The 18,662-nt window shown below is 51.4% G+C and overlaps 1 protein-coding gene across 2 annotated transcripts in view; it reads left to right on the top strand.

Moving 5' to 3' along the window:
• CPT1A (carnitine palmitoyltransferase 1A) overlaps nucleotides 1-18,662 on the top strand; it is a 60,069-nt gene that overhangs the window by 37,481 nt on the left and 3,926 nt on the right. For both annotated transcript variants that reach the window (XM_069565624.1, XM_069565625.1), the window contains exons 11-18: nucleotides 1,438-1,626; nucleotides 3,071-3,176; nucleotides 6,230-6,346; nucleotides 7,939-8,103; nucleotides 14,539-14,673; nucleotides 16,338-16,490; nucleotides 18,003-18,116; nucleotides 18,467-18,559. In XM_069565624.1, the coding sequence (XP_069421725.1) occupies nucleotides 1,438-1,626; nucleotides 3,071-3,176; nucleotides 6,230-6,346; nucleotides 7,939-8,103; nucleotides 14,539-14,673; nucleotides 16,338-16,490; nucleotides 18,003-18,116; nucleotides 18,467-18,559 (1,072 nt within the window). The remainder of the gene's footprint in view (nucleotides 1-1,437; nucleotides 1,627-3,070; nucleotides 3,177-6,229; nucleotides 6,347-7,938; nucleotides 8,104-14,538; nucleotides 14,674-16,337; nucleotides 16,491-18,002; nucleotides 18,117-18,466; nucleotides 18,560-18,662) is intronic.

Raw genomic sequence — 18,662 nt, 5'->3', positions numbered from 1 at the left:
AAGGGACCACATCAGCCTGGAGTGACCCGCGTGCATGCTCAGTCGCGTCCCATGTGCAACCCCACGGACTGTAGCCCGCCCGGCTCCGCTGTCCATGGGATTCTCCAGGCAAGAAGACTAGAGTGGTTGACCCTGCCCTCCTCCAGGGAATCTTCCCCACCCAGGGATCGAACCCACGGTCTCTTACGTCTCCTGCATTGGCAGGCAGGCTCTTGACCACTAGCGCCACCTGGGAAGCCCCAGACTTATATTCTGGTCTGGGGGGTTCCAAGGCTGGACATGGGCAGTGTTAGTAAAGAGGAGGCTCAGTCTGAGAAGCTGGAGGGCATGGCCATCGCTGGGGGGCAAGGGGTCGGCTGGAACAGAGGGGATGTGTAGTGGGGAAGAACCTTGGGTCCCGAGTGCTGACCGAGTGTCACTGGGGGCAGCCAGTGAGGCAGAGAGGGGCGGGGTGCAGACTCAGTGAGCAGCCCCTGCCCGATGCATCCCCCATGGGGCATCGCCTCACCTCACTTTCCTAGGTGCTGGGCACGTACCAGCGATTCTCGTGGTCACCATTGTCCCCAGGCGTCAAGAACAGTGGTTGGAGCTGGGCCTGCAATGGGACCCGTTGTGTTTCTGGGCTTTTGGGCACCCCTGGGGGTCTGGGTTGAGCACTAGGTGGGGAGAAGAGGGCGGGAGACAAACAGATGGCCCTGGCCAGGAAGGTAGGGTGGGGGGCCCAGGAGCTAGCTGGGGAGGCCGCAGCTGGGGCGCCTCTCGGGAATTGGGTGTCTCATCAGCTCTGTGCACCCCACGTTGGGCAGGATGGAAAAGAATCCCTGAATTCGGCTCCTGGGGGCGCCCCTCATCACGGGGCTGCCGTGCGGCCGTTTGTAGCACGAGCGTGTGGACTCAGGACCGGCTGGCCTGGGTAGCAGTCCCAACCCACCGTGAAGGCAGTGTGACCTCCTGCCTGTGCCTCGGTTTCCTCATCTGAAAGATGGGACAATGGTGTCGGGGTCTGTGAGCTTCAGCTGGTCCCGGCACCAGGGCCGTGCTCTTGGCCCTCGCTGTGGTTTCCAAGGGGTGGTCGCATGGAGAGGGTCAGAAGGCCACAAGGAAGGCCCCTGCCTGGCTGGGGCGCTGCTGCCCTGGACGGCAGAGCTCCGGGCCCGTCGGCCTTCTTGTCCTTCACTCGGCATTTATGGATGAAGTTCCCCGCCTGCAACGTCCCTGGAGCAGGTATAAGGAGAAGGCAAGACCCCTGCCCTCCAACCAGGCGGCCCAGCCAGCAGGCAGGCAGGCAGTGGTTGCAGATGGAGAAAGTCTTTAATGCCTAGTTTTCCTTAAACCCCTAAAACACTGAGAACTGAGAAACGTTGTCCTTTCACACGTGCCTCGAAGGAGATGTCACCAAAGTGCTGCAGGTCTCACGGTACTTAATCCTCACCGCAGGGTCCCCTGGGCCAGGTGTCGCCAGGCCTATTTTGGACACGGGAAAAACAAGCAGTCGCTGGATGCCATTGAAAAAGCAGCGTTCTTCGTGACGTTAGACGAAACCGAGCAGGGATACCGGGAGGAGGACCCGGAAACGTCGATGGACAGCTATGCCAAGTCCCTGCTGCACGGCAGGTGTTTCGACAGGTATTGCGCTTACCTTCTGAAACACAGTGCTTTGCCTGTAAACCTGGAAGAAGCATTGCCTGTGGCTGACACCCAGCCATAAGCATCCACTGAAGCAAGGGGGCCGTGAAAATACGACTGGGGAGTTTCTTCTTTCCACCCAAACCGTCATGCACACGCGTAAGCAGCAGCCTTGAGATCCTTCCCTTCTGCACCACCTCCTCCGTTTGGAGATGCTCGTGAGAAGGGGCTGCCCGGGGCCTGACCTGGATGTCAGCTTTTGCTCTGCTCACTGGTCATGTGATTGGGTGAGCCTGGTCCACCTCCTGGAGCCTCCTTCCCCTTCCCTGTGAAGGGAGGTCCTGACTGCCCATCCAGGTTGGGGGTGAGGGTTGGCTGAGTTGGGGAAAGGGTGGGGCAGGCACAGTTGGTCCTCCGTGTCTGCGGGGTTCAGCCCACTGTGGATCAGGGAGCGTGTTTCAGAGCCTCGGTTGTGGAGCCTGTGGCTGCAGAGGGCCGACTCTGGGGCCGGAGCAGCCTCAAGTTTCCTTATGAGCCAGTGGGTCCCAGAGCCACGCCCCCAGCAGATACCCTGAGGATGACCTTGCGGCTTCCTGCATCTGCTGGTGTCATGCACCCTTCCTCGTTATAACAATACAGCCTGTTCTCCTTCTGGTCCCCAGTACCCAAGTGTTTATCTCTGTGTCGGGAGCAGGGGAGAAACCAGTGAGTTAGGGTTCTATGTGTACCTTTTTTTTTGTTGTTAACTTTTAAAAAAGTGTATTTATTTTCGGCTGTGCTGGATTTTCGTTGCTGTGCAGGCCCCTCTCCAGCTGCAGCAATCACTAGTTGCGGTGCTCGGGCTTCTCATTGGAGTGGCTTCTCTCTCTCTCTTTTTTAAAGATGTATTTATTTATTTATTTGGCTGTGCTGGTTCTTAGTTGCAACACATGGGATCTTTAGTTGCCACATGCAAAATCTTAGTTGCAGCATGTGGGATCTAGTTCCCTGACCAAGTATCGAACCCGGGGCCCCTGCACTGGGAGTGTGGAGTCTTAGCCACTGGACCACCAGGGAAATCCCTGCGGTGGCTTCTTGTTGCTGAGCACGGGCTCGAGGGCGCATAGGCCTCAGTCGTTGCAGCACCTGGGCTCTAGAGCGCAGGTCAATCGTTGTGGCCCACGGCTTTATTTGCTCCGAGGCACAGTGGGACCTTCCCGGACCAGGGATCGAACCTATATCTTATCTCCCGCGTTGGCAGGAGAATTCTTTACCACTGAGCCACCTGGGAGGCCCTTCTGTACGTACTTTGATTACCACTTGTGGAGAGTCATTCACCTCTACCAACCATAGGAGGGATGGATACAGTCAGCTGAGGCCATCCATAAGAAAACAAACACGTTGTCTGGATTTGCTTTTGTCTTTGTAAACGTGTCAGCTGCATAAATATTTTTGTGTCGTGCAGGTGGTTTGATAAATCATTCACGTTTATCATCTTTAAAAACGGCAAGATAGGCATTAACGCGGAGCACTCCTGGGCCGATGCACCCATCATGGGTCACCTTTGGGAGGTGAGTGTCTGAAAGTTTAACTTGACTGTAGAAATTGCTGTTGAGAAAGCAAACCCCAGACTGAATTAAACTTGGTAGTGTCTGTCCAGTTATAATGTTTTCAGCAGGTGTTGGCACTATTAACTTATGGCTGAGGTTCCTTAAATGGAAATGTTTATTGTCACACCCTGAAGGGGCCCAAATAATGAGATGGCCTTGGCTCTGATGCAGTGACTTCAGGGCAGAACTGAAGCGCGGTTATTTTGAAAGCTGCCAAGTTTTAGGCCAAATAAAAGCAAGGATATTGAAATCTTGGTTTATGAAAGTGTAGTCAGTGTGCCTTTTCCACTTCGCTTAATTCTTAGAATTACCAAGTTACCGAAAACCCCCCCAAAGCCTGTCATCCTCTCCCTCCACCTAATATTTCACATTTATTTATTTTTTTGGCTGTGCCGTAAAATGTGCGATCGTAGTTCCCCAATCGGGGAAGCCCTCTGCGGTGGAAGTGTGGAGTCTCACCTCTGTTTGCTGTTGGTGTCAGGTCACTCAGTCATGTCCAGCTCTTTTTGACCCCATGGACTGCAGCACGCCAAGCTCCCCTGCCCGGGAAACCTTTAAAAAGGAAAGAAAAAATTGCTCCAGTCTGTAAGACAGTGGTGTGGTCCTAAGATATTAACACATGATAAAAGTAGCCAAGTTGCCAAAAAGGCTCTTCACCACCCTTGTCTTTGCTGATGCCGACAAAGGCTGAGAGATCCTTTCAACTAAAGATCTGTCATAGATCAAACCCCCTTCACCACTGCTGAATGTTGAAATGAGACACTTGAAGTCTCTTTGCACTTCGTAATGGTCCATGCCTATTACACCCTGTTCCAAGGACTTTCCCAGTAATAAGAGCATCAGAGCAGTACTTGGGTGAAAGAGAAATCTCTGAGTCATAGGCAGTCTGGATCACATTAAGTCCATTTACCAAGTAGAGAAATCTACAGGATACTGACAAGGCCAGGCATATTTTTTCAGTACTCTGGATAAGATAAAGATAAAAGGATTTAGTCTTACATCAGGGTGACCAGTTGGATGCCGTGGTGTTTAACTGTTAACCGCCCAATGGACACTGGTGGCCCATGACTCCAGAGGTCAGACAGGAGCCCAGATGCTCCCTATGTGGATGAGAGCTGACCCACCGTCTTGTCACGGAGGCCCACACCAGGGCCAGTTAACGGGCTGGTATAAAGATGCCACCTGTGCCAATCAAAAACAAATCTGGTCCAAGCTGAGTCCTATTGGCTCTCTGTGTATTTCTGGTGTTTGTGTTGGACTCGGGGGCTCTGATGCAGAGCAGACACAGCTAGGCTGGGCCCCTTCACAGGCTCAGCTCACAGGGGCATGAGATGAGGGCCCCCCTTACACTTCCCCGTCCCTGAGCCGCTGCCCTCCCCCGCTGCCCATCCGACAGTGTCACCATCTGACCTTGGGCTCTTTTTTTGTTCATTTTGCTTCCCCTACTGGAATGTAAGCTCCCCGAGGGTAGAAATACCTTTTAAAAATATTTTTATTATTTTTAAAAATTCAGATGTAATTCACAAAGCATACAGTTCACCTCTTCAAGAGTTCAGTGTGGTTGTTCTCTCCATTGCCACTGCCCCATTCCAGGACACTCTCATCACTCCCCAAAGATAACACCTTCCCCCAGCCCCACCCCAGCCAACCCTTGGTAACCACTCATCTCCTTTCTGTCTCTGCCTGTTCTAGCCATTTCATAGAAATGGAATCAACAGAGTACGTGGTCTTGTGTATCTGGCTAATGTTTTCAGGATTCATCTATATTGTTCTATAGGGCTTCATTCCTTTTTTTAAATTTTTTTTGGGATCTCAGTTCCCCAACTGGGGATTGAACCTGGCCCACAGCAGTGAAAGTCCAGAATCCTAACCACTAGGGCTTCGTTCCTTTTGATGGCTGAATGGTATTCCTTCGCGTGATAATACCATATTTTATCTGTTCATAACTTGATGGACATTTGGGTTCTTTTCACTTTTTAACTACTATAAACATCGCTTCTGTGAACGTCAGTGTACAAGTTGTATGTGAACATGCGTTTTCATTTCTTTTGAGTCCATACCTAAGAATGTAATTGCCTGGTCATGGCCATCTTTAAACTTTTGTAGAAAGGCAGAAATTCCTGTCTGCTTTGTCCACTGGTGCTCAGAAGCATTGCTGACTCAGAGTTGTTGTTCAGTCGCTAAGTCACGTCTCTTTGCGACCCCATGGACTGCAGCATGTCAGGCTTCCCCATCTCCTGGAGTTTGCTCAAACTCATGTCCGTTAAGTCGGTGATGTCATCCAACCCTCTCATCCTCTGTCATCCCCTTCTCTTCCTGCCCTCCATCTTTCCCAGCATCAGGGTCTTTTCCAATGAGTCAGCTCTTCGAATCAGGTGGCCAAAGTATTGGAGGTTCAGTTTCAGCATCAGTCCTTCCAGTGAATATTCAGGGTTGACTCATAGTTGGTGCTCAGTAAATACCATTGAATAAACTGGCTTAAGATTACCTGCCAGTGAACAGAAAGCGTTCACACCTGGGCCCACATCCTGGCTCCCTGAGAAGTGTGAACTCGGACAGACTCTTCACCTCGCTGAGGTGGTCTTCTCATTTATACACGTGAGAACAGCAGTTACTACCTTACAGGGTCAGTATCCATCAGGGTAACACCCAGAGGGTACTAGCTCACAGCCAGGACCTAGAAGCAGGCTCTGAGCTACTTTCTGCACATCATACACTCAGCTTGAATCCTGGCTGTGCTCCTCACCTGTCCAAACACTGTCGAACCTGGACAGTGAGGATGGGCCTAGCTCCAGGTCCATCTTCCTTGTCCCTGAAGTAGAGATCAAACTACCTTATTAGGTGGGTGTTCACAGGATGCCAAGTGCTCAGCAGACCCTAAGCAAGTAGTTATGGTTAAGTCTTTCTTGCATTTCTAGAAAGAAAAGGATGTGCTTTGAGAGGTCAGGTGACTTGTATGTAACAGTTACCTGTGATGATCTCAGACTTAACAGATGTGTCTTTATTTTTGACAGTACGTCATGGCTACAGACAGCTTCCAGCTGGGTTACACGGAGGATGGACACTGTAAAGGAGACACCAACCCGAACATCCCGTACCCTACCCGGCTGCAATGGGACATCCCGGAGGAAGTAAGTCCCACTCCTCAGACGCTTGGCAATTACCTCGGTTGGGAGATGTGTCTAAACTCTCTCAGTCGAACTTTCCAGTGGTCCTTCCTGAGTGCTCACGAGTTCAGAATGCCCCCAAGACAGAAACCTGTCCACCTGGGTGTTTCTTCCTGGGACCTCAAAGCTGCTGTATACAGCTCCTATCGCCTTGGCAGCCCCAGTCAGTAGTTCTTTCACCGAAAGCTTTTGGCTAAGATTGTCAGTGAAATTCTTCGCTCAAACTTAGCTAGACATCACAGTGAAATCATTTCCTTTGGAGCTGAAGTACGCTAGATCACTAATTTGTCATTTTTGTCCGTCTGAGCCTTCTCCAATACAATTTACTCCATGGAAGCCCTTTGGGGAAGGAATTTTAGGGCTGGAAATACCAAATCAAAGCCAAGCAGGAATTCCCAGGGCCTGGGAAGTCTTTTTCTTTTTTGAAGTCATTTTTGACATAGAAAACATTGGATCCATACTACAGGGTCTTATCCGTCTGCAGCTTTTTGTCCAGCCTGCATCCCTGTGGCTGGTGTGTGGTCCTCAGAGAGGCGTGACTTCTGATGAAGTGTGTGACAGAGTCCTTCTAGCTGACTAAGTCACGTACCATTTATTAAAAAGATTTTTTTTGATGGATTTTTGTTTTTAGAGCACTTTTAGGTTCGTAGCAAAATCTGAGTGGAAGGTGCAGAGTTTCCCACACTCGCCCCGTCCTCGCACACAGTCACTCCCGCTGCCAATATCCCTACCAGTTGGTCCGTGTGTTACAGGCAACGCAGCTACGCTGACACGTCAGTGTCACTAAAGTTCGTAGCTCACGTTGGGGGTCACGCTTGGTGTCATGCTTGGTGTTGTGCATCTGCGGTGTGGGCAGAGATTTAATGACACGCAGAGCAGCGTCACCACCCTAAAACCTCTCCTCTGCCGGCTTCCCCATCTCGCCCGCCTTGCTCCTGACAGCACGGATCTCACCGTCTCTATCACGTTGCCTGTCCCTGAATGTCATACAGCTGGAATCGTATAGTGTGGAGCTGTTTCATTGACTTCTTGCCCTTGGTCACGTGCATTTAAGATTCCTTGTATGATTTCGCGGCTGAGGACTCCTTTCTATTGTACAGCTGTCCCACAGTCCACATCCTTCTTTTTGGCTGTGCTGATTGGTATGTGGGAACCTAGTTCCCCTACAGGGGAAGCACAGAGTCTTAACCACTGCACCCCCAGGGAGGTCCCAGTCCATTTATTTTTTAAAACTGGTTCCTCGATGGCTAGCATATAACAAGAATGGATCTCATGAAACAAAACCCGTGACTCTTTGAAATGCCCTCTGTGGGTCCCACTGGGACCAGGAGTTCCTCCTGTGTGGGCCACCCCGTTGCTGTCTGGGGGTGAGGGGCAGTGCCACGTTACCAACTTATTGCGACTCTTAGGTTACAAAGATTGGAAAAAACCAAGAAGTAAATGTGATGTATGTATTTCCAAGCAACAAGTCTGTCTGTTAGCTGTGCTGAAAGTCAGCTTGCGTTTTCTTCAATTTGTGTCAGAACTTCCCCTCCCTTTTCTCCCTTTTCCTCAAGTGTCAGGAGGTCATTGAGACTTCGCTGAGCAGCGCCAACCTCCTGGCCAACGACGTGGATTTCCACTCCTTCCCATTCCGCACTTTCGGTAAAGGGCTGATCAAGAAATGTAAAACCAGCCCGGACGCCTTCGTGCAGCTCTCGCTCCAGCTGGCTCATTACAAGGTGAGACCCCCCCCCAACCCCAGCTGGGCTTTTTGTCCTGAGCACTCCTGGGGGCCCAAAGCTGCCCACCCAGCAAGTAGGGGAGGACCCGTCACGGGAGCTAGTCGTGCCTGGGATGGCAGTGGGTTCATGCTTCTCACGGGAGGAGAGGCAGAACGTAGGGGGCGGAAGGCAAGTGAGATCTCCCCGTTCCACCAAGCAGGAATTAGACGTGTAAGCTCCCAATGCTAGGGTTTGGGAAAGCAGAACTACTTAGGGCAGGCAATGGGGAGGGGTCTCTGACCCTTGACATCCTCTTCCATAGGAGGGGATACACCAGCCCCGCGGGAGGTATTCTGGGATGGGTGGAGTCCCTGTATGCACAGAAGCTTGTGGTGTTTCCAGGGCCCTGGAGGACCTCAGTGAGACTCTTTTCCATTGGAGGGAGCATTCCACCCTGAAAGGGTGGCCCTGGTTTCCAGGGGCCGTGGAAGTCCTTGTGGCATTGGGTCAAGATATGTCCTGGTTTTAATGGAGAATTTCTGTCTTCAAAGCTTGAGGGCTGAACACGATTGCAGGGCAGCATTTCTGGACAGTGGTTCTGCTGTGTGAAGTTTGCTTTGTGCCAGGCACTGGCCTCAGTGCTCTCACACTGAGAGCTCTCACACATAGCTCTCACAGTCTCACTAGCAAGTCTCTATAGCTGGCCCAATTTACTAGTTGAGAAAACTGGGGTTCACTCCAAGAGGTGAGCTGACCAGCTGCCAAGGTGATAATGGAGTCAGGCATGGGTCCCGGGGGCAGCCTGTAGCTTCGACTCCTCTGTAACTCAGGTCAGGAAGATAAACAGATGCAGAACAGTACAAGAGGTGGTGTTAGTACCAGATAAATGACAACCGATGGGCCACAACTGTACTTCAAATCGACTCTAACACGGCCGATGGATGCATGAAAAAAGACAGCCACGGACCAGTTTTGCTCACAAACGCAAATGCAAAAAATCTAAAAAAAGTAATAGCAAAAAGCATCAACCAGTATAGGGAAAATACGGCAGCCAGCAGCAGCCAACGCCAGCGGCCGGAGGATGGTTCGGTATTAGTAAATCCAATGATAGACTTAATCATGTTACTAGCTCAGAGAAGAAGCCAGTCGTCTTGACAGATGCTGACGAGCCATTCATAATGGAGCATCCCTACTCGGTAACTAGTAGCATAGGGGCTATCTCCTCAACACAGTAAATCACGTCGTGTGCCAGCAGCAAGTGAAGTCGCTCAGTCGTGTCCGACTCTCTGTGACCCCATGGACTGTAGCCTACCAGGCTCCTCTGTCCATGGGATTTTCCAGGCAATAGTACTGGAGTGGATTGCCATTTCCTTCCCCAGAGGATCTTCCCGACCCAGGGATCGAACCCGGGTCTCCCGTATTGTAGACAGACGCTTTACCGTCTGAGCAGCCAGGGTCTTCCTCAAAAGTGGTGTGTGGAGGCAGCCCCATTCAAGCAGGAAGGATGAAGCGACCTCCAGGGCTGTTCTTGAATGTCTTTGCATTAAAGGGCATGAGTACAGCTGACAGGATCACTGCGCAGAAGAAATATTCACACATCTGCTCAGAAGATGGAGAGGGTGGGAAAGCTTCTATGGTTAGGAAGCATGCTCAGTAAGGAGGTCTGTTTCAGAACTATACAAAGACAAGCATCTTTGTATTATAGCTGTGATAGTCAAGCAGGAGACATGGTAGGAAAATGTGATACAAACTAGAAGCAAAACCGTGGGATTCCCCAAGCCTCTATTTATAAAGCAGTCAGGACCTTTGGGGAAAAGACCCAGAGCCTAGGAGAAGGAATGGACCCTCGGAGAGGGAGGGAAGGCTGTGATTTTGGACAGAAAAGCTCAGCACCTTCGAGATTCATGTCCCCGGGTCACACATGCACCGTGAACGTCGTCAGAGGTCCGTCTGCAGAAGACTTTACGAGAAGGGCTGGGCTGGTTTACCTTCCAAGTTCAAGTGGAGGGCTGATGTTTGAGAATAACTGGTAATATTTTGAAATGGAAAGGTTGTCAGGTGGAGATGGGGCAGGGTAAGGTGGAGACTTGCTCTTTCAAAGCTGAAAATATAGAAATCAGAAGCTTATAGTGATTAACACAGTATAGTTTTGGTGCCAGAATAATTCCATGGAATCATGTAACAGTTTATTTGACACTGATTATTTGTTTTAATAACCCAAGCAGTTATATTTATTCTTTGCACTCTGGCTAGAAACAGCTAGAATTTCATTCTTGGCCCCTCACCCCTCTACCAATTCATGATATGGCACTGAGTCTATTAAAAATGATTGACCGAAGTCTATTAATAGTTTAAAGCAGACTCCTCCATTCAAAAGTTCTTTCCTGCACCCCTGTTGGAAGGCTAGCTCTGTTAGGAACAGACTTCGCTGTGGCACTCACGGTCAGACCCATCTCTGCCCAGCTCTGGGCTGGAGGGCCTCATGGGGGCTCCTGCACAAATCCAGATGTTTTGGGTGGCCCTGCGGGGGAGGTTCTGCTCCAGCCACCTAACGTTCTTTGTCCCCTGGACCCCTTGGGCAGTTGGAGAAAGCCTTGGGGATCCCTTCTCCGAATAATGTTTAGAAAGCATAAAATGAAATACACAGGTTTACAAAAGTAACCAGTTAATTAACATGCAGGTGTCAAAATAGTAAGCGTCCTTTTGTGGTACAGTAGATGTGATTCTTTTTTTTAGATACAGTTTTATTTCTTTTATTATTTTTGGCCTGCTGAACCTTCTCTGCTCCTTGGGCTTTTCTCTAGCTGTGGCGAGCGGGGGCCGCTCTCCAGTTGTGGTACGCAGGCTTCTCATCGCGCTGGCTTCTCTTGTTGTGTAGCACGGCCTCTGGGGCATGGGGGCTTCTGTAGTTGTGGCACGTGGGTGCAGTAGTTGTGGTTCCCAAGCTCCAGAGCACAAGCTCAGTAGTTGTGATGCACGGGCTTAGTTGCTCCGCGGCAGGTGGGATCTTTCTGGAACAGGGATCAAACCCGTGTCCCCTGCTTTGGCGGATGCATCCTTTACCACGGAGCCACCAGGGGAAGCCCTAGATGTAATTGTTCTTGCACTGACTTTCAGGCAGCAGGTCTGATAAGTGCCTTTGACTTTGAAGCAGTGATAAGCTTAGATGCTATTTTGGGGTATCTGCAGTAACCACATGCTGTGTGCTTAGTCGCTCAGTCGTGTCTGACTTCTTGTGACCCTGTGGACTGTAGCCCTCCGGGCTCCTCTTCCATGGGGACTCTCTAGGCAAGAAACTGGAGTGGGTTGCCCCCCTCCTCCAGGGGATCTTCCCAACGCAGGATCGAACCCAGGTCTGCCGCAGCGCAGGCAGATTCTTTACTACTGAGCCACCATAATTTGATGTGAAAAGAGCTGTGATTTTTTTTCCTCTTCAGCATCACAGGCACTGCTCATAACTCCTGAGATTTGTTGCCTGTGCTTCTCAATGCTGTATTTCACTTTGTGGTTTAATTCACTTTGTGAAATTAAAAAATTATGCATATTTTCCATCCAAGTTCGCACATCCCCAGGGTTAGTCACCCTTGATCTGGTCCTTATGCTGATCTCTGGTGCTGCTCCAGGCCTGTTCCCTCCTTTTGCTGCTTTTGAATGTACTGGGCTCATTTCTACCACAGGACCTTTGCGCTTGCTCTGCACTGGCAATTAATAACTCCCAGCTTTTTTAAAATAGTGTTTTGGCATTGCATCATATGAGATCTTAGTTCTCTGACCAGGGATAGAACCCGCATGCCCTGCATTGGAAGCACTGAGTCTTAACTTCTGGACTGCCAGGGAAGTCCTCGCTACCTCCCAGATCAAGGTGGGGTTGCTTAGATCTCCTATTTAAAAGAGCCCTACTGGGATTTCCCTGGTGATGCAGTGATTAAGACTGTACTTCCAATTCAGGGGGCTCGGGTTTGAGCCCTGGTCTGGGAAGTAAGATCCCACATTCGATGCAGCACAGCCAAAAACTAAAAAAAATTAAAAACAAATAAATAACCCTCCCCCCCATCACACTCTTCCCCGACCGTGCGCTATTTCTGTGCGTTGCACCTGCCACTCGTGACATCAGGTGTGTGGTCGTCCTTCCTCTCTCCCACTGGAATGTCGGAGACGGTCAGGGGTGTGATCTGTCTTGTTTGCCACCGTATCCCAGTGCCAGGAGCATGATAGCCACCGTGGAAGAGGCATCAGTAAATACATATTGAGCAATTGATTTAATGAAGACCTTGGGCCATACTCATAATTCTAGGCTATAGCTATTGGCTTCCTGTTTTGGGGTTGTATTTATTTCTCACTTGGAAAATGGAGGTGAAAGATTCCCCCCAAATTCCACCAACCCCAACAGTTAGCTCCAGGGCAGCAATCCAAGTGTGCAAAAGGTTTGTGTTCTCACACCATGTGTGTTAATATCTTTATAGACTTTGTCTTTTGATCCTGCTGATTAGACACTGGAGATGTTTTGGCGATGGCCGCTCTCCCGATGGTGAGGTGTGGCTGGTCGTAGCAGGTTAAGTGGGTGTAGCCATAACCCGGCTTGGGGTCTGAGTACACTAATATTCAGTGCATCAGCCATGACGTTTTTAGATGGTTGTTAAAAAATTGTGGGTGTAATGCATGATTGCACTGACCACTTACACGGTTAAAGTTTGATATTGGAAAGTTGACTTCAAATAAATCGTTGCATCGTATACCCCAAGTTAACCTGTATTAAATGACTAAAATAGCACGTTTATGCTTTTTCCTCATCCCCTCCTTCTTTCCGGGCTCCCCAGTGCTTTATGATAAGACCCTGGGAAAGCCCCCCATAGTAAGCTCCCCTCCTATAGGGAATTCTCTGAAAGGCATATTTGGTAAAATGACCTTAGTTCAGCTCTGTAGGCCAGATGAGGGGTTAGAACCTCTCAGACCCCATCCAAGGGAAATGTAATAGCCAGTGTGTTAAAGGATGAGTAGATGATGAGCTGGCAGGTCTTTGTGCTGGGTGCTGGGGGTGCCAACCGGAGGCTGGGATGGCGCTCAGAACCCATGGCCAGCTGGCTTCCTCCCTGACCACACAGGGTGGTGGGGACAGCCAGTGTTAAGTCAGCTGACCAGCCTTGGGGCTAAGGACCCCATGCAGCCGGGTTGCTCACAGGTCTGGACTGCACACCGGAAGTTCAGCCTTGCCAGCTCCTGAATGAGCAATATTGGCCTATTTCAGGGGTCCCCTGCCACCCTGGGGCCACCAGGACCCAAAGGCCCAGAGGGACATTGTCTGGTCAGAAATAACCTGGGCCCACAGTCTGCTGCCCAGCACTTTCCCGTCCCCATGGGGAACCTGGTCGTCTTCAAGCTGGGGCTTTGCAGGTGGTTTCCACCCGCAGCACAGGAGGTGGGCCGCCCCGAGCTCCTGTGGACCTGTGCCTGTCCTCGTCATCCCTGGCCGCCTCTGTCTCGGACCCTTGCAGAACCGTCCGCACATCACCCCCAGCTATTCCCGTCATCCCATCTCCCCTCTGGCCCCTGACACCAGCATTCCTCATCGCAGTCTCCATCCTGCCCTGCCCTATACTCCTCTGTCTCGCCTCCCTGTTTGCCTCGCCTCCCTGTTTGCCTCTTGGGCTTAGATTCCGCAGCCTGTCGCTATCACCCTGACCTCTGCCCTAGAGCCCCAAGCACAGCAGACACACCCCCAGGTCAGTCCAGTGTCTGCCTGCTTTGATGCTGCACTGAGAAGCCGACACAGCCCGAGAAAACCCCTCCAAACCGCAGCTCATCTGTCTTAACTCATGAGCCCTGACTTTGGTGGTCCCAGACCACCCACTCTACACCCTCAGAGCCTGTTTCACACCCCTTTGCTGACTCCCAGCACCTCCCCTCCATCCTGTCTCTCTTAGGAGGTGAACTTCCTTATTTCACCAAGAAAGTGAATGTTCTGAAAAGACCCCCTGTCTGCTCCCCTCAGCGACTGCCAGCCCCCTACAGCCGTACCCTCATGCTTTCTCTCCCTCTTGTCTAATGGCCGGGATGGGGAGCTCTCTGTGCTGTAGGCACTGGCCACCTACCTGCTTCCCGACCCCTCGGAGGAGGACCTTCCTGACCTGGAGTCAAGGAATTCCCGGCTCCTGTATGCAGTTCCCGGTCCTGTACTGTATTCTTCCTAAAACCACGTCTGCACTCGGGCAGATGTGTGAGATCTGAACACCGGGTCATGGCACCAGTCGCATCTAGACACAGAAACCTGGACCCTCCCGCCCCTTTCAAGCTAGTGACGTTTTCACCTGCCTGCTGCACAAGCCCGTGTAAAAACTGACTGACTAAAAACCGCCTCTGACGATGACATCTGCTTTTCCCGGCTGACTTGAACCGTTCCCCTCATGTCTTTGTCAACACGCCCAGCCTTGTGTTAAAACATTTTTCCTTTCCCAGGACATGGGTAAATTTTCCCTCACCTACGAGGCCTCCATGACCCGGCTCTTCCGAGAGGGCAGAACAGAGACCGTGCGTTCCTGTACCACCGAGTCGTGCAACTTCGTGCTGGCCATGATGGACCCCACACAGACGGTAGGTCCTGCTCGGCCAGCAGGAGAACAGCCCCCCGAGGGGCCGTCTCTGCTGTTCAGAGGACGACACCCGAGGTTGACATGTAGGCTTCCCTGATTAAATCCCATGCATACTTCTCTAGCGAGTCCGCGTCCAGCATCTCCTTCCTTCCCTCCACCCGTCTCGGGAGAACAGAGAATATTAAAAGGCAACCGTCTAGACAGACACAAAGATTCGTGTTTGCATCCATCCTGTTATTCTGTAACTTCTACAAGTGGGGTTATACTTCATAGGAGTCTTTTAATATTTATTTATTTGTTATTATTTGGCTGCGCCAGGTCTTCGTTGAGTCATGTGAGATCTTTAGTTGCGGCATGTGGGATCTGCTTCCCAGACCTGGGATCAAACCTGGGCTCCCTGCATGGGAAACTCATGGCCACTGGACCCCCAGGGAGGGCCCCCTCAGAGTCTTTAAATCAGAGCAGTGCACAGCCGGTGAATATAGGAATGGGAGGGAGGTGAGGCAGGACAGCGCTGGTAGTCGGTGTCTGGCTGAGAAAATGGTGACCGTCCATGGGCGCCTTCTTATTTTATTATTGTTATTATTATTACTGTTTTTTGTTGACACATACGGCACGTGAGATCTTAGTTCTCTGACCAGGGATTGAACCCACAGCTCCTGCACTGGGAGCGTGGATTCTCAACCACTAGGCCACCAGGGAAGTCTCACACAGACACCTTCTGCCCAGGGTTCCTGAAGCCCACTGCCCACACTGAAGGCCCGCCGAGCAGGCTCGGGGCCCTGGGTTTTCTGTGCACTGCCTTTGACAGTCCTAGTGGTGGCTCGTGAAGCATTATCAGTTCATTTTTGATAGGTAAAGGAACAGAGACTTAGCTGAATCCGGCAAACTGCTGACCACACACACCCAGTGAGGGGCTGAGGCCCATCCTGTCCGGGTCTGCTGACCCCCAAGGGGACATGGCCCAGGGTTTTGCTCCCCTCTGGGGAGCTCCTTCCTGGACAGGCTGTCGGTTCCAAGGGGAGGAACTTGGCAAGTCTCATCACAGATGGCTCTGATCTGTCACCAGCTGCTTTCAGAACAGCCCGAGGGCCGGGTCTGGAGTGGACGCGCCTCCACGTCCATGGAAGGGTTTGTGTCTCCTCGTTCTGAGATTGACCAACAGGGTCCTAAAGAACCTGGAGCGGCCTTTCGGGTCTGGCTCGTAGGCCCCAGAAGTGCTGTTTAGCCGAGCTGACAGACCACCCCGGAGGGTTACTTAAGGGCCCGCAGGAATGTCGCAGCCCCCTGAGAGGAAAGGGGCTTCATTCCACACGAAGAGACATGGAGGCTGGTGCTTTCCTACCTACTTAGTGGCCTCATTTGTGTGAAAGGTGAAATGATGCCCAGTGGGCAGCACACAGGATCCCCAAACCGCCTCTCCGACCACCTGTCCCTCCCACAACCTCGCAGCAGGAATCTGGGGCAGGGGCAGCCGGCCAGTGGCGTTTCTGGTCAGGTTGCCTTGGAAACCACCCAAAGACCGCCCAGACCCCCTGCCCTCCCCACCAGTGACCTGCTGTCTCAGCACCCTGTTGGACCACTGGGGAGAAGGGCCCGTGACCGTCATCTTGGAGCTTAGACCGTGCTGCACGACTTGAAACTGCCCGTCCTCTGTTATTTCAGGCTGAACAGAAGCTCAAATTGTTCAAGATCGCGTCTGAGAAGCATCAGCTTCTGTACCGCCTGGCAATGACTGGCGCAGGGATCGACCGCCACCTCTTCTGCCTCTATGTGGTCTCCAAGTACCTCGCGGTCGACTCCCCTTTCCTGAAGGAGGTGAGGCCCTTCTGTGCAGCCCACTTGGCTTTCTTGGCTAAACCAAACTTAGTCAATCTTAGGACAAAACTTAGTAAAACTTAGTACAGCTTTGCCAGTCAGAACTGGTCTGACAGATGGGTTCCAGGGCTCAGCAGTCCTCACGCTGGAAAATCTGAGTCACATTTCTTCAACCCTGGGGATGCCATTGTTGTTTAGTCGCCAAGTCACGTCAGACTCCTTGCAACCCCATGAACTACAGCACACCAGGCTCCTCTGTCCTCCACTGTCTCCCAGAGTTTGCTCAAACTCATGTCCGTTGAGTCAGTGATGCCATCCAACCATCTCATCCTCTGTTGCCCCCTTCTCCTCCTGCCCTCATTTTTTCCCAGCATCAGGGTCTCCTTCATTGATTGAGTCAGCTTTTCACACTAGGTGGCCAAAGTATTGGAGCTTCAGCATCAGTCCTTCCAATGAATATTCAGTGTTGATTTCCTTTAGGATTGACTGGTTTAATCTCCTTGCAGTCCCGGGGACTCTCAAGAGTCTTTTCCAACACCACAGATCAAAAGCATCAATTCTTCAATGCAAAGTCTTCTTTATGGTCTAACTCTCACATCTGTACATGACTACTGGAAAAACCATGCTTGTACTAAAATAACTATTAAGTGATGAGCTCTGAAAGACTGATGCTAAAGCTGAAACTCCAATACTGTGGCCACCTGATGCAAAGAACTGACTCATTTGAAAAGACCCTGATGCTGGGAATGATTGAAGGCAGGAGGAGAAGGGGATGACAGATGATGAGATGGTTGGATGGCATCACCGACTCAATGGACATGAGTTTGAGTAAGCTCTGGAGCTGGTGGACAGGAAGGTCTGGTGTGCTGCTATTCATGGAGTCGCAAAGAGTCGGACACGACTGAGCGACTGAACTGAACTGATGAGCTCTGAGGTGGGTTGTTTTTCTTTGTTGTTTTTTTGACCACCCTGCAGAGCATGTGGGATCTAGTGCTCTGACCAGGAATTGAAACCTGTGCTTCCTGCAGTGGGAGCCCCGGGTCGTAACCACTGCACAGCCAGGGAAGTCCCGAGCGCTGAGTATTTACTTCTTTCATTTTTAATATAGTTGCTTTTATGTTTATAAAATATAACTTCTTAACAGTGGCTGTGTTTAACAGGCGCCTTGGACAATTGCTGGAAGTTTGACCCTCAGCTTAGGAGCACTGGTGCCAGCGTGCTACAGCACGCAGCTGCTCCATTCCAAACCTCACTCCGTGTATCTGCCGTCTTTTCTGTCCAAGACCCCGTCAGCCAGCGTTTGCCTCTCTAGTCCGGGTGCCCTCAGCTGCCCCATCCCTCTCTGAAGAACCCCTGGCCTGAGAGCCACCAAGGCCCCCAGGAACATAGCCTTCTGGGGTCTGAAACAGGCCAAACACCAAGCAAGCCTGTCTTCAGCTCCTGGGCTCCTTGGGGACAGAAGAGGATGGAGCTGAGAAGTGTCATTAGAACATCGCCTGTTTAACTCCCCAGGTCCTCTCTGAGCCTTGGAGATTATCCACCAGCCAGACCCCTCCACAGCAGGTGGAACTGTTCAATTTGGATAGGAATCCGGACTACGTGTCAAGCGGAGGGGGCTTCGGGCCGGTAAGTGGCCAGCCTTTTGAGTTCACAGAGCAGCAAGCACCGGGGCAGGATGGGCCTGTCTCAGCTATAACCACCCCGCCCTGAAGGAGCTCCTAGTGGTTACTCATGCCGGTGTGAATGGCATTCTCATTAAAGGTCCGAAATCCCCTTTTTCCGGGGCCTCATTTCCGCGGTTCTGTTGATTCATTCACTCACCATGCCACATGGTATGTGGGATCTTAGTTCCCCGACTAGGGATCAAACCCATGTCCCCTGCAGTGAAGGTGCGGAGCCCTAAGCACTGGACCGCCAAGGAAATCCCGCTCCCCCCGCCCCCCCCCCGAGTTCAGTGTGAATGTGCTTTGCTATAGGTTGCTGATGACGGCTATGGGGTGTCGTACATTCTCGTCGGCGAGGACCTCATCAATTTCCATATATCCTCCAAGTTCTCCTGTCCTGAGACGGTAAGTACAAGAGTCCCCCCTTCCCAGGATGGAGTATTTGTACTATTTTCTTTTGAAGGGAGTGGGTGGGGGGCACATCCCTGATTTGACAGAAAATTTCAAT

The sequence above is a fragment of the Ovis canadensis genome, chromosome 21 (assembly GCF_042477335.2).
Source record: "Ovis canadensis isolate MfBH-ARS-UI-01 breed Bighorn chromosome 21, ARS-UI_OviCan_v2, whole genome shotgun sequence".
NCBI lineage: Eukaryota > Metazoa > Chordata > Mammalia > Artiodactyla > Bovidae > Ovis > Ovis canadensis.
This window is presented reverse-complemented; position numbering and strand designations above follow the sequence as displayed.